At 39.0% G+C, this 16,255-nt stretch overlaps 2 protein-coding genes across 2 annotated transcripts; both read right to left on the bottom strand.

Annotated features, from left to right (window-relative positions):
- Window positions 1-1,629: 1,629 nt before the first annotated feature.
- On the bottom strand, window positions 1,630-5,306 carry LOC146323654 (transmembrane protein 205). Its single transcript, XM_084722718.1, has 4 exons — window positions 5,156-5,306; window positions 4,109-4,336; window positions 2,605-2,768; window positions 1,630-2,519 (listed from the first exon to the last, which is right to left on the bottom strand). Exons 2-4 carry the CDS (start codon window positions 4,206-4,208, stop codon window positions 2,217-2,219), a joined length of 567 nt encoding a protein of 188 aa, XP_084578844.1. The 5' UTR covers window positions 4,209-4,336; window positions 5,156-5,306; the 3' UTR covers window positions 1,630-2,216.
- Window positions 5,307-5,606: 300 nt separating this feature from the next.
- On the bottom strand, window positions 5,607-15,936 carry dhcr24 (24-dehydrocholesterol reductase). Its single transcript, XM_084722717.1, has 9 exons — window positions 15,586-15,936; window positions 12,955-13,110; window positions 11,659-11,764; window positions 11,067-11,185; window positions 10,214-10,477; window positions 9,155-9,298; window positions 7,375-7,572; window positions 7,105-7,283; window positions 5,607-6,492 (listed from the first exon to the last, which is right to left on the bottom strand). Exons 1-9 carry the CDS (start codon window positions 15,814-15,816, stop codon window positions 6,339-6,341), a joined length of 1,551 nt encoding a protein of 516 aa, XP_084578843.1. The 5' UTR covers window positions 15,817-15,936; the 3' UTR covers window positions 5,607-6,338.
- Window positions 15,937-16,255: the final 319 nt, after the last annotated feature.

The raw sequence follows: 16,255 nt of genomic DNA, 5'->3' as shown, positions 1-16,255 counted from the left end.
CACCCCTTATTTCAGACATATCATTAAGAAACTGGCATACGCCCGCAAATTAATGTAAAAAGGTTTTCTAAAATGTATTTTATGTTTATGCACAAAACTGTCCTATTTTTATATTCCTATGAATTTAAACTGACCAAGCTAACAAGACACAACATAAAATATGTGCCTTGTGTAAAACAACTACTAAGAATTATTGCATTGAGTTTGCCAGTAACGGGTATATAATAAGCACCTTCATCAGTCCAGTCAGAAAAAAACAAAAGGAAAACAAGAAAGGAGTTTCAGAAACTGTACTCAGCTGCCTCTGCCCTCTTCCTTATGGAAGTGCTGTCGGTGTTCATGGCATTTTTTACTTTGGTTTAATGGACATGTATTACAGGCCAACACAACAGAAACTAAAGAACAGAAAAAAAGAGAAATGCACCAAAGCAGTTACAACAAGGAGGGGCTGTCATAGCAGGAGAGGAGCGGTTTGTTAACATAAATTCAACATGTGCAAAAAAGACAACAGCATATATAATTGATCAGAGAGATCCGCTCTGCTTGAAACAAGATATTCAAACTATGACTACAAAAAGCTCTTGGCACCTGAGAACTGTGCCGCGCAGAACAACCGTAGCGCAAGTACAACTCAAAAATGATTTGGCTTCATTCCATTCATGGCTGCTTAACTTCCCCAACAGCCACATCATCATGTTATAACATATCATAACATTCAGACACAAAAGTGTACAGTAGATGCATATTAGACCACAGACCCCCAGTTTAAGAGGATTTTTGTCTTAAACAATACCCTCTGAGTATTTTTTTTAGTTTTAGGTTTTAAGATAATAAAGTCTTCAATAAAAAATGACCAACTCTGTTTCTGAGAATATAGCCCACTCAATATTCCACTCAGCCCCCAGTTTGAAAGTCAGTTAAATAATAAAGCAAAACACACAGAGTAATTCAGGCAACAGACTAATTTTCATTTGAGCCACACTGTAAAGGTAACAATGTACATGATGGTCATACTTTGATGATTAATGAAAGGGATGAGTGCAGAGATATCATTCAGGTCTTCAAACAGACAATACTAAAGAGCCCCTAAAGATCACTGCTGTATTTTTGAAACTGACTATTCTGATCCCACCACAGGTCCATGCTCATCGGAAGAAACGCAATAGTGTCTTCCTAAAAGGCACGCTGATAAAAGCAAGGGTCCAACCTGCTGTGTAGCATCTGAAGATCAATACACAGGAACTGTTCATAAGCACCAATAAATTCTAATTATATTGATCCAATGTAACAATCAATTCCCTGGTGTCTGGATGGGCTAAAAGCAGCACTAGCTGTATACCATATAGTAAAAGTGTTTGAATCCTTCTTTATAAACCAGCGGGAAGCAGCCGGAGGAGCTAAAGATAGCACAAATTTTCATGAGAAACTTAAAGCACAAGTGTTCTTAAGTTAACTAAAGGTAAGCCAGACAAACCTGTGACACTACACTGTGTGCAACAAGGAATTTAAACTACAACCAAACAGGAAGAGCAGGACTGAGCAGGGTGGGAGCAGTTCCCTTAGTAAAGTTGCCTTTCTGTTGCTTACATATAATAAAGTGCAGTGGGCTGTTTTCTGCTTTGGTATCTATAGGGTAAAAAATTAACTTTTTTTGTCCACCGGCCAAATGGCGAGTCAGTGTTCAGATTTTACCAGCCACTCAATACATTACCATTGGCTGGTGAGTGAAGCAAATCTACCAGCCACTTGCATATTTTACCAGCTTGTGGCTGGTGCTAGTTTTTTGTCCTGAGTATCTCTGATTGTGCAAGTACAACGCTGATAAAAACAGTCCTCATGTTTTAGGTTGCTGAGAGGTACCATAGGGTAATGCTCAAGGGAAATCTCAAGGGCGCCACCAGCCGCAGCCACACTAGGTGAAAGGTGAGGCATTACTCACAGCAGGAACTGATTTGTCTTTTTGGAGATACGTCCAGCTAAGCCTAAATCTAAGCACATAGGCTGTCTCCTTTCAATATTTCCTAAGGCACAAGAATAACAAGACTAACTGACTTTTCATCTCACAACTTTAAGGCAGAGATTGAGAAAGACTTAATGAATTAAATACATAAGTTACTGCTTTGATATAAAAAATATGAGTTTCTAGATTTTTAAGGGAGCGACGTGGGAGAGACTATTTTTTAACAATTCAACAGTCCAGCTGCTGTGTATCAGTATTAAAGTGTGACCAGGTTCTCGGCCATGTAGCACAGACTGTAGAAGTTGCAGCCGATGCAACAAAGGTTACAGAGGGATGACAGCAGTCTGTACAGCCACAGACGGCTGCTCAGGTGTCTGTATTTGACATCCGTCTCGCAGAGCTTGGCGTATGCTTCACGGTTTGACGACAGGCCGATGTCCTGACCCAGTCCGCATGCCTGCTCGATAAGATGCATGTCTGCCATGATCTCTGATGTCATCTGGCCAAACCACTGGGCGTTGATAGCCGCAACTGTCACCGACACAAAGAAGATGAAGATCTGGTGGGGAGAGCAGAGGCCGAGATTTAAGGAATATTCTAAAATGGGTTTTAAGTGACATGATGATGTGGTATGAATAACGTACCTGAAAGGCTTCCCTCTCATCCAGCATCTCACTGGGATGATACACGGCGTAAATGGTGAGGTTAAAGAAGGCACAAGCTGAACCCAGGTGGAGGTAAAATGGGACAAGGCGACTCTGGATGAAGCCATAAGTGTGTCTGTTCAGGTGGTTGTCCATCACAAAGCCTGCATAGAAATCAGAACAACTCATTAGCACTGCAGCAGGAGTAAGAACAATCAAATTAAACACACAATATGTAAATTCAGACATTTGGGGTCTCTCACATTAAAAAAACAAAACAAAAGACATTGATAATGTCATAATGTAGTGTGGGATCATGGGGGTTGTTATCTTCACTTTTTAAACAACCACCATAGCTGATGAAGCTTATCTGACATGGCTCACGCAGAAATCATCTTCATGGATGAGGTAATATTTAAGTTTTATTCACCTTATGCTTAGTCAATTTTGCTGACTTCCTATAGTAATCCTATATAGTTATAGCAACTAGCGGCTAACTAGCAACGACATGTATGAAACGTACCGCTACCTTGAATGAATTACGGATTTCTCTGCATATGTTCATTGCTGGAAACATTTGGCATAATTTAAGTTCATAACTCAACAAAATATATAACATATGTTGAGAATTTCTATGCAGACATGTTACATATTAAAGCTTTAAGATATAAAGTATTCTGATTTAAGTACATATACATCATAATCACACTATATTTATTAGTTTTCTCAACAATTTCAGATTCATACAGCAATCAAAATGCTTTACATGCTCCACCACACTTCTCTGTTCTATGGTTTTAAGCAGACTGCTAAAAACTTTTACTGACAGTGTGCTCAGATTTTGCAATGTACGGGGGCCATTATTTCAGAACTTTCAATCAAGAGCATCATGATTTTGCAATCCTTTTTTGGTACCCCACATAAAAAAGATCTTGAGGTTTTGAGGATCATTCAGATCATTCAGATCCAGATACCACAAGATGAAGATTACAGGCGGCCTTTGAATTGGTCTTCATCTGTCAGTCAAAGCAACATTTTATTTACTCAGGCATGTGAAAATGTTGCACAAATCAGTTTGCACATTATTCACAATCACTTGTCTGCATTATATTAATAAATGTAATGTATTACTAACGGTGAACGGCATAGCTTCATAAGCAACAAGCACAGACACACCTTGGATTAGCTTTAAGTAAATACAGTGATTGAGCTGCAAAACAAAACAAAACAAAAACTATGCAGTGTCTAGATGTAGATGTAAAGGTGACCAAGGTGTCCAGTCATAAGTGGACAGAACTAGATACAGTTGTGAATGCACCCCAAGATACACGTTGTGATCCGATCACTAAGATCATATTTAGAGGTGGTCGTATGACAATGACAAACATCCCAAAGACAATCTGTACCCAAAATGAGTTATCAGCCTCTCCTTCTCGTTCCTGTGTGTTTCTAACTTTTCTGTGTACTTTCTCCCAGTCTGTGTACGTGTGTGCTTAATACTAACTTGAAATGAAGGTGACCCAAATTTGCATTCCCCAATAGGTGGAGAGCAGCAACAGCTGCAGCAGCTTGACTGTGAAAGTGGGCTCCTCGTCAGTGGACATCCTTCCTCTTCAGCCTCCGTCTTCTCCAGTCTGAACTCCTGTCGTCACCAAAAACTGCACTGCCTGGATAGACCAGTAATCCTTTCTGTGACTTGTCTTGTGGGTCTTTGATGCTCCACCCAGAGCCTCTGTAAACATAATCGATATGTCACGATATGGTGGGTAAATGTGTAAATAGGTTAAAGTTTAAGTGAGCTAGCATGTTTAGCTCCACACACTGCAGCACACAGGATTGCTCACATGCAGACTGAAACAATGCCTTTAGATAAGAGCTACACACGTCTTGTTGCAGAGCAGGGAGCGCTTATCCATCTTTACAAATTAATAAAACCTCCGACAGGTTGGTGCTATAGATCTGTCAATGCTAAAATCAGCGCAGGACATAGTGTACTCCAACCACTCTATATACTTCCGCATTGTTGTCAAGGAAACAGGGTGCCTGTTTGACCTTATCCAGTGTGCGGACTACCAGAAAGAAACTTAAACTGCAAGTGTGCACAGGTCACCAACACTCACACGGCTAATTTCAGCTAACTAGAGAAGCTAGATAAAACTCGAGGTCTGTAAGCTAAGAACAGGCAGCATTGCTGTTTTGTTTCACTGCAACAAAAAACGACAACGGCTAGCTAGCATCTGACAACAAACCTCCAAAGTCACCTCTGCAAAAATGCCCTGTTTCGTAACATAATGTCAGATATTAGCATTAGCAAACGCTACTTGTAATAACACCGTGTACGTTAGCAGAAGGTAGTGTAGCTACACTGACTAGCGGTTTGCAGCTAACGTTAGCTAAAGTTGACTGTGAAACTTAGCGTAAGTTAGCTTCATTTTGTAAACTATTCCTGTAGTTGCAGTTCACTGTCCTTGAAGTCAGGAACCGTCATCTTTATTATTTTAAGTGACGACACAGAGTTAATATTATAACTTTAAGTGTAAACACAGCCTACCTGTGGTTTCTGTAACTCCGGGCTGCTTGCAACAGATAGCGATGACTCTAAACTTCACAGAAAAGAAGAAGGCGGAACCTCAAGTGTCACTGGGAAAAAAGAAAATCCCAAACAGCAGAAACTGCTGGTTCCCCTCAGGTAAAACCTCACCTCCAGACCTGTAGTAAAACTCAGAGCACTTTTGTGTGTCTATAGTGGTGTCTGAGAAGTCTATAATTAATGGAAGCTCATTTCTGCCAATGTGATGACCCCCCCCCCCCCAAAAAAAACCCTGTAAGTCATTATAATGGGAAAGTTACTGAAAAATAAAGACTTACTTATTTCAGAAAATTTGCATTGTGTTATTAAAATAAAAATATAATTTTGATTGTAGACACTTTTAATGTAGTGCAGCATGCCATTTATTTCCAGCAACTTTAGAATCTATATTTTACAAAGCACGAGAATAATATTTATTGTGGAAAACAGTTTTTTATTATTTGTTCAATCCGTACACAGTGCTGGTAATATGATGGGGTTTTGATATCAAAATAGTAGCCTATAAGTTACAAAATGCTTTTTAACAAAAACAACAACAAAATCTCATATTTGTCTCAAAGCATTTTAAAATTTGTTTTTGATGTTAATTGGGAGACCATGTTTTCGGCTGTATGGCACTGTGGAAACTGTGGGTAAGGCTAACCTGTTAACAAAAGGCATACAGCAAAATCAGAGAAATATGCAAAAGGGAAAAGTCTCCAAACATATACATGTAAAAAAGGACAAAACTGAAACACCTGGTACAGTACGGTCTCTCAACAAGTACAAGAACATAAACCATGATTGTAAAGTGGTTTTTGAGTTGAGTAGAGTATGAATTGAAATCTGAATGAACTGAAATGAGCTTATTGTGTACAGAAAGAGGGAAAAGAGAATACATTCATTGCTTAAAATCATTACAACACTTGTGGTCCTGCTTCACATTGAGAGAAGGGTTTCCAAAAATAACACACATTTTAGCCCGTATTTGTGTGCGCGAAGCTTATTTCCACTTTAGAGAAGTCTGAGATGTATGTTGGAGTTTCAACTGACAGTTTTTTGCTTTTGTTGAAACATCCCCAAACTAGAGGCTGTCCAGTTGCACAGAGATGCGTCTGTGTGAATGTGGCACAGGTCTGTGGTCAGGTTCCAGTGATGGGAGGGGTCAGTGTCGGGCAGATTTACAAATTTTGTCGTAAACCTCGGGAAAGGCCTCCTTACAGCCCAGTTCTTCTCTCAGTCTGTGATAAAGCTGTCCATCAAACATCTCCCAGAACTCCTCTCGGTCCATGTACACATCTGCATACAGCATCTGGAACCTGCAAATGCAAGACGCAGTGTGAATGTGTAAAATTATATGCTCCATTGTATATATTTAATACTTTTTAACTTTATTAATTGTTTAAGCACAAGTTGTTGATATTATCACATAGACTCATTTCATTTACACTGAAAAATAAATATTTTTGTAATTAAAAAAGTTATTGTCCTGGCTGCCTAAAAATTTAAAGTTGACTGAATTTGAAAAGACAAGTTGAGATAACTTAATAAAAACTTTTATAATAAAAAAATACAAAAAATCTTCTAGTCAAATAAACTATTAATTAAGTTGTACTAGAGAAAAAATGTTGAATGTAGAAACTTAATTTAATGAATTGATTGAAGTCTGTACAGTACATTCATTGAACTCATCATTTCAAGTCAAAATACCTCAAGTTAGATGAACACATGTTTTAGCTATTGAATAAATATAACTTGTATATTTATGTTAACAGAGGAACATGTAAAAATGAGTACTGCAGTGAGTTGGAGCAATAGACTGTATATTAAATAGGTTGAAATCTTATTTAATATACGATCTATGGTTGAAGTGAGTTGTAGCTCCACTAAATTCCTGTATGACCTTTCACAGTATATTATTGAACACTTACCCATGCACATCTCTGACAAACTTCTCCAGCTGACGTGTTGATGCTCTAGCTTCAAAATGTTTGACTTTGGGCTCTCCATAAGCTCCAATATCCACATACAACTCCTCCTCTTGACCTTTGGGGTGGACCATCCCTCTGCCTGGCGGCAACAGGAACGGACACAGCCACAGAGGGTAAACCTGCAATAACACAAGGCATGCAGGACTTCAAGCAGGAGTATGTTCTATAAACAGCGAGTATTTAGTGGCGTTGTTCACATCCGAGTCTTACGTCGATGTCCTGGTGGAAGCGTGTGATGGCGGCCTGCAGGTGCTTCATGGGTACCAGCATGTCCTGGACCACGTGGTGTTGTTCATAAAGCCGTCTGATGGTCTCTCCCTGGGTGAGCTTCAGCAGTGAGATCTTAGGAGGAACCATCCATCCAAAAAGCCAGCGGAACGCCGGGTTGTTTCCAAAGGGAATAATGTCCTGGAGAAAGGAAAAGACACAAACAGGTTAAAAGACGATGCCATAGTGGCTCTCCATGATGCATTGTGCTGTAACTAGTGCTGACACAATTAAGCAATTAACATTTAACAGCAATTTACAATTATAATAATTAACTTATTAATCAGTGAAGCCAGAAAATTTGCCGATTCATGTTTCTCAAACTTGAGGATTTGTTGTTTTTCTTTCTGTTTTATAAAACTTAAAATTCAATATTTTGATTTGGGACTAATGGTCAAACAACAGAAGTACTTTAAGATGTCATGGATGTTGTGGACTGTTTTCCTTGTGTCTCTTAGATTAGATGACGATGACATTAAGCATTATTTGTAGACTTATTAGCTGAGACAGAGTGAAACGTGTATAGAAGCAAACTGAAGACGTAGTAGTTTGGATTTTATTAGCAATTGAATACAGATTAATTACTACTCAATTTTCAAACCATTTAAATGGTTAGATGTTTTTCAGAGTAAAATACAGTATTTTAATGCTATAAATGCAGTAAACAGTATCTAAATAGTATTAAATATTCATCTTTGATTCAATTATCAAGTACATAGTTGCTGATAACTTTGACCTGTCTTTGTTTTTATATGTGAGACTCGATGTAAATCTGTGCTTTGTCAGTCCCACTCTATTTTTTATCTGGGGATAAACAATGTTAATACACAGTTTCTGCAGGTTTCAACAAGTTTAATTTAAGACTATTAAAAATTATTATGAATACAACGTATTTCACATACATACTGACTTCCCCAAACAGACTTAAGTTAATGCACCTTCATAAAAGTAATGTTAAATTCACAATTCAAGACTATTTAAGACATGTTAAAGTTTAAAACTAGAGATAATTGGATTTTTAACTTTTTGAGACTTTTAAAGTTTTTCCATGATGTTGACTTTACAAAAAATAAGTTACAAACAAAATATAAAATTTGAGCCTCATTTTTAATTCAATTTCAAACTTCTCATGTGAGATTTACTGTTGAGTTTGGACATGAGTATAGAATTTGATATAATATCTGTTCCAGCTTCCTGTTGATGAGACGCTGATACAGTCTAGTTGCGCTCATCAACTATTCCACCAGAGGGCAGCCACAACCCTACAACCATTTTCTTACATCATCACGTCCAACACAGCAACAATGTCGATCACAAATTATCGATTAACGATTTAATCAAGGCATCGCTCAGCCGTATTTCTGTCTGACTTTCCTCAGCACTGTCTACAAAAGCCTTTCAAAAACCGAGAGCACCCAAAAGCCCAGAGCTCCCTCCTGTAGATATCTTACAAACCAATACGATGCATAATTCAACACACCATTTACTGTTACAGAAACCAAAGGATGCCAAGCACTTCTCACTAATGGCTAATGGCGTGTGTGTAACTGCAAAATGTGTGTGTGTGTGTGACAGAGATAAAAGCATTTGAGTATAATAAAGAGGTGTATGCTGGAAGTTGATAAGATGATGACAAGCTAAAATATGACAGATATATGTCGTCCCTTGAAGTAACAGAAACATCCCCTGTGTGTGTGTGTGTGTGTGTGTGTTTTATGAGTACCTGAAGTTCCCAGAAGATGCTGCGTGTGTGTCTATGGTAGTACTGTCTCAGAGGGATGTATTCAACTCCAGAACAATCGCCTTTCAGGTAGCTCTCTACGTGTTTAAAGAACCAGGGTTGAAAGTGCAGACCGATTCTATTAATCTGATCAAAGAGGAAGAATAGAGATTAATGAGATACAACATGTGAAAACAAGTCAAACACTGCACATAGTCAACACCTCACAGTAACACACAGTAACGACACTTGTCATGACAGTGTAATGACAATCTTATGCACAGATTGTCATTACACTGTCATGACAAGTGTCATGAAGCTGAGGAAGCCTTTATGAATGTTTATAACTGCTGGGGTCAGTTCTTTCATTTTAATGCAAAGTTGACATTGTTTGAGATGTCTTTGTTATGACAACTTGACTCTAACCAGGACAACATAATCTGTCAATGAAACTGTTAAGCGTTATGATTTTACATTATACTGTCATATGTGATTGGTTTGGACACTGGCCGTCATAAGACCATTAGAAGTCTGTCGTAAATATTTTTCTGGACTCCAAGTAAAGTGGCATCATTTGAACTTGATAATGGAGATGTAATTATTTGTTATAAGGCCAGTTTGAGTACAGAGTACAGTACCAAGCTAACTAGCTAATGACAGCTAAAGATAACAACAGAGAGCGGTTAGCCCACTTTAGCAACACGTAAACTAGCAAACCTCTGTTCATCAGCTGACTCTTTAAGCTAAATCACATTGGTACTGAAATCTGTTGTCAAACAAGCTTTATAACATTTAATGGCATGTTTATGACAAGTCCAAGTGGTACAACTTGAGGTTAAGGAAAATACTGTCATGGTCAATGTCAAGACGTCATAACAAGTCATCTCAAACAATGTCAACTTTGTATTAAAAGTCATATAATTGATTGAATGACACTCAGTGACAACAGTCATATACATTCATAAAGACTGCTTTGTGTTCGTGACAGTTTAATGACATGGTTATGACAGTGTAATGACAGTCTTATGCGCATCCCCTCAAATTAAGCATTACCCATCTTACCTTATCAGGCTCAGCATGGTCAGTCATGGTTCCTGTCATGATCACAGCAGAGTCCAGAGTGTACTGGATGCCCTCCACAAATGTGTTCTGCTTGTTCTCTGATGCTTCAGTGAAGCGTTTACAGATGTTCTCCAGTCCTCTGACAGGCTCATAGCACAGTTTCACCCATGCCTTAGCGGGGACTATCTTAATCTCAGCTGCAACCAGGAAGCCCAGAGTTCCACAAGACCATGGGACGGCGTGGAACAGGTCCGAATTTTCTTCCTGTGTGACCGAAAAAAAACCTTCTCTATTTGAACAAGATCAAACCGTACACTTGTGGTGATGAATGTGGTCTCAGCCTACAGGGTTTCTAACGTTAGGCCATTAGTCTTGCATGACGGCTTTTACAACTAAACCATTAGTAAACCTCACAGCACTGGCTGTTTTATCTTCTCCACAAGGCAACCACTCTTGTTGATTTGCTCGGTGTGACAATTACACAATGAGTTACTGTTGAAAACCACACTGCAACTCTGAGGCCTGCTTCACAAGTTCAACTCTGGCTCTCTTTGGGTTAGGGATTGTTCAAAAATTACTAGTAGGGAGGCAATTTTTCCAACTTTTTCAGTAGTCTAGAATATAGAAAACTGCATTTGCTGCTTATAACAATGAAGCAAAAATGATCAGTAAAAACAGTTAAAAGTAATGTAGGACTTTCTGTTGCCAGAGTAAAGATATGGTCAGTTGCTCTGTGGTGATGATGTTACTATGGTGATCCCTGTTAAACATGAGCCACTTTTGCTATACCAGAAAACCTGAGTCGACCCACTAATCTGACTTCATGATGACACCACACACACTCAACACTCACCTCAGTGCAGCGCACTAAGCTGCCATCAGCTAGAACCAGTTCATACGCGACACAGATGTGCTGAAACAGGCCATAAATGTGAGAGGAAGACTCGATGCCTGTACCCATCACCAACCCACCTGAGACAGGAGAGAGAATAAAACATCTGTTCTTGGTAATTCAATAACTTTAGACCAACAAACAAGCAGAAAGCAGCATCTGCCTGCTGGGAGTGAGTATGATGTGCCTGTGTGGACATCAGGATAAATGAATGTACCGCGGCCTGATGGGAAAACATTAGATTGTTGATGTGCAGTTTATGGCATCAGGAAATACATTATGAAACCCGATCCAGGGGAGCTTCCAACACTGCAGCCATTTCCTCCTAGTTTCATCTTCTGAGCTACAACATCAATCCTCTAACACAATTAGAGAAGTCGCCGCGGCTCTGAACAGGATACAGTGATTGATGGAGGAGAAGTGGGATCACTGAGCAATGTGCTGTGGAAATCATCAGTGCATCTTCCTTATTTCTAGTAACCAGAAAGACACAGATGATGCCTCTACATGATGATTCCCCTGAAAATATTCCACAGTAATATGGACAACATACCCACAGTGAGGTCATCGAGCTCGGGCAGCACTGGCAGTGTCCAACCAATAGAGTTGAGGAGAGCGGTCACCTGACCCATGTTGGCCAGTGGTTCTACTCTTACCACCTGAAATACAAAGATCACTGTGAGTAAAGACCATTGGTTAATAACAACTCTGTTCATCAGGTTAAATTCTGAGAACTAATAACAGACAAGACAGCCAGATGGAACCAGAAGAAAAAACTGTAAATGGTAAAATTTTGAGCAATTTGACCCTACAAATAAAGTGGTTTAAATAGGCTGGCTGTTGGCTTGTTGACAACCTGTCTGATCTTCTGACTTCTTGTTTCTATCACCCTGGTGAGGTTCCTATCTACGAGTCTACAGCCATATTAGCATGTCGGTGAGGCTTTACTGCAGTGCTTTGTGCTAAATGCTCAGCATGCTTAGAATCAGTAGCCGATACGAGGAGGGATGCCATCCCCCTTGTTTGCAAAATGACCAAAATACATTCCCCTTGTTAACCTGCCATTCCCTGTCTCCATCCCCTAGTGGCGGAAGCAGAGATAGCACAGGGGCAGAGGGGTCGTTTAGTTGAGGATCTGACTGAGATTTGTGCCGACTACGGCTCTGAAATATAAGGACTTAACTGTGCTGTGTATTGATAACCCCACATTGCTGTCCATGGTCCTGAAGTAGCAGTTAGATTTGTAATTGCACCTTTTTTCTCTCAGTCCTGTCCTTCTGTCTGTTTTGTTCTGGATCTACAATGTTCTCTAAACCAGTGGTTCCTAAACGATGTGCCGTGAGTAAAGTCCAGGTGGGCTGTGGGATTTTGTGACAACCATACATTATTATCGCAGGTCAGGACATATTACCATACAAGAAGATACAGATGAATTTTAATTTATTATACCCATCCTTTGCACATGCTCATTCCCAATACACAGGCATAGTCTGTACCCTCACAAAAAACTCCATCAAAACGAACACACTGGGAATTACTAAAACATGACAAAACAAAGGCTCTGATTGACTGATGACTTATTTTTTTCCCCACCCACACTCTATTCCAAAGTGGTGGACCAAATGGCCAAATAGCAGACATTACCGTCCTCACAGAAAGACTTGAATGAGACCCTAGCATGGACTAAAATAAGGCCAAGTTGCAAAAAAACTGTCTGAGTAGAAAAAAAATGTCTGAGTAGAAATATCTGTCATCTATGAGTAAAGCTGACTGGGGCTGAATGGACAACTCTTTTGACAAATTTGCAGGACATTTGGGGACATAACTTCTGTCTGTTGAATCGTCCTACCTGTCTCGTTGTGTCCACCTCCAGAATGTCCATCATATTGATCATGATGTTCTTGTGCGTTTTCTTGTATTTCCCCACTCTGAGAGACACAGTGAGCCAGCCGGGCCGACCTGTACACATGTAGGTCTTACTGCCCCCCTTCTTCCACTCACGTACCTAAAATGTGTCAGAATATGTGAGACACAGAAGAACAGGTTACTATCTGCTAAAGGACAGATGATACACAGCATACTGACCTGTACTCCAGCTGTCTGAGGACATTCTTGTACGTCCTCAGGCCTTGGCAGCTCCCTTGAACTATGCAAATAATTGGCTTTAAGCTCTTTCAGGTCTGTGGCTTTGATTCACTTTTAATTCATGTCAAATTCTCAGCTGACCAAATCTTTTTAGGAATCAAGGTATTAGTTCTGTCTGGTCTGCTCTCACGCCAAGGTGTTCCCAGTGCTCTCTGTCTTACACAGTCAGGAGGCTCTCAAACTGTAAAGAGATTACACAACTAAACCCTTACATACGTTTTAACTGTACCAGAGTGAAGGGGCAGAGGGACTGTTTAGTTGAATATGTTAACCTAGTCTGCCTGAACTATTGATCCCTTATCTGACTGAGGTTCGTAAAGGTTAGAATCTATGACCCCGACCACAGCTCTGAAATATCAGCAGTCTAAGTTTGCTGGGAGTTGAAAAGTCCATCATGGAGCTGTCCATGGTGCTGAACGAGCAAATGAATTTGTAATTGAACCTTTTTTCCCCTCAGTCTCACCCTTCTGTCAGTTATGTCTTATATATAATATTCTCTATACTATATACTATAATACTCAATTCTACACTATGTTGTTGCTAATGGGATAACAGAGACACACACGCACATTGCTATTCCCACACACACTATATAAGGTGTCCTGCAACAATGTCCTATATGACTCTTTGTTTAACGGTTGAAAAATTATATTAGAATACCTCTATGACCGTACTTACCTCCAAATGTCCTTTATTTGATTAAAAAGCAGGTAGGCCTAAACAATTCAGCAGATATAAAACATTTGTGTAATAACTGATTGGTGAGAGATTGATGAAGTCAACAGAGATGAAACAAAACCACCAATGCACTTCAAACAAAGTCACTTTGATCATTGACATATTTCACATAACTGAAGACATATCACTTTTGCATTTGAAACACAAGTAGCCACTGTGAGTTCTTCTCTACCCACGATTCCTTGCAAAAAACATACAGGTAAGTACTCATGTTATTCATCACTTAAGTACAGTATCATATAGGCTATAAACAATGTGAATGATACACTAAACTTCACATAATGAATGTTATTAATTGACATAATGACGAGTAGAATGTATCAGACTGATATTGTGTAGCTTGTTGAAATACTGAAACAGCAACAAAAATTGAAACTGCATGTCTGCAGTGGTGCAAGATTTTAATAAATAAAGCTCCACTGTATTAGATGTTAATTCAGTTTCCCATTTCTTCTGCTGAAAAATAAATATGCTGAGTTTATTAAGTTGTAGCATACTTGAGTGTACTTGCAGTCAGACTAATCATCACTATACTTTAAGTGTGTTAATGATTAGTTCACTTGACATTTGCTAGTATTCACTTTGTGTACTTTTATGTGCTTAAGAAGAACTTCAAGTATACTTAGTACACTTAAAATATATGGTTGTGTATATACTAATATAAATGCTTTAATGAAATCAAAGTTAGTTTGTGCTGCTATTCCAAAGTACACTGAAGTGACATCATAGTTTTGACTATTTTTTATCTGCAGGGGCCTCAAAAATCAACAAAATATCAAAGTTCCTTGTAATAGCTTCAAATAAACTTATTGAGGTACACTTGTCTGAACATATTTTAAGTCCAGTTAAATAAAGCATACTCATAGAGTATTACAATTGACTTGAAAATATACTTCCCAAAAGTAAACTAACTTACCACTATAAGTACCTGAAATTTAGTATCATTTTTTAAAAGTAGACTAATTTACAATACATAATGCATTTACAATAAAGTACACTTCTTGTAATTACACTGAAATACCATTATAAGTACTGTAAGTACTAGAAAATTAGCAGGCCAGGCCTATATTTATTTTCAGTGCACTGAAGTCGAACTTCACAATATCTATTTTGAAGAACACTTTTTTAGGGTTGCAACAATCATTTTTATTTTGGTCCATAAAATGTCACTCAATTGTGAATATGTGAGTCCCTGTTAATCCCTGATATTCACATATGAGAAGATGAAATGTTTTTATATTTTTATTGAAAAATGACTCAAAATGATTAATCGATAATCAAAAAGTTGGTGAGTAGTGTGATAGTCGATTAGTAATTGATGCAGCTCTACACTTTAAAAGGACACTTCAAATAAACTTTAAGACAAGCACACGTATACTTTGTATTCTTGAACTTCTAATACATTAAAGTTTACTACTTTTTTTTTTTTTTTTCTTACCAGAGATTAAAATGATCTCAGCACACCAAACCAGCTTCAAACTGCACACACACACACACACACACACACACACACACACACACACACACACACACACACACACACACACACACACCTGTACAGGCACACAGACGCTGTCAGACGATGACGGTGTCTCACCTGTCTCTGGATGTCTCTCACACGCTGGTCGTGCAGTTTGGGCGCAGAGCACATCTTGAAAATGATCCATGCTCGCACATAATAATACACATCAAATATAACAGAGAGCGGCAGCAGGAACAAACACACAAATATCCACCTCTGATGAACGATCACATAATCTAGACCTTTGACTCTGATCCACAGCAGGAACATGACGACCAGGCCTCCTAAATACAACAGCGGATCCATCGTGTCTGCACAGATCAGAGCCAAGTGCGCACCGTCTCCAAAATAAAAGTCTCTGCTGCACTTTTCACTTAGACTCACACTAAACTCCCTATTGATTATTCCAAACCCAAACCCCGACTCCTGATCACCCCTTCACTGTGATAGGCTACAACCACTCTCATTGGTTAAAATTACCAAGGGGGCGTTACCGCACGCCAAAGCTTCACGCTTATTGGCCAAGCCAGTGACTGTAGGGAATTCTAGAAGCGTAGCCTCTCCGAACTTGAACCAATCACAAAGCACAGTGGCTGTCACACCATGCAAGCTGTTAGTGTGGTTCTGTTACAACACTGCCTACATCAGCCACTGGTCAAGTCTGAGGAGTAAATTAGAAACAAACTTCACCTCATTTAAGTTTAAAGGTCTTTAATTATCATGTGCACAATTAAAATAGTCTCTG

This window comes from Lutjanus erythropterus, chromosome 7 (genome assembly GCF_056507025.1).
Source record: "Lutjanus erythropterus isolate fLutEry1 chromosome 7, fLutEry1.hap2, whole genome shotgun sequence".
In the NCBI taxonomy this organism is placed as follows: domain Eukaryota; kingdom Metazoa; phylum Chordata; class Actinopteri; order Lutjaniformes; family Lutjanidae; genus Lutjanus; species Lutjanus erythropterus.
Note: the sequence above shows the minus strand (reverse complement) of the source record. Positions and strands in the feature narration are given on the sequence as shown.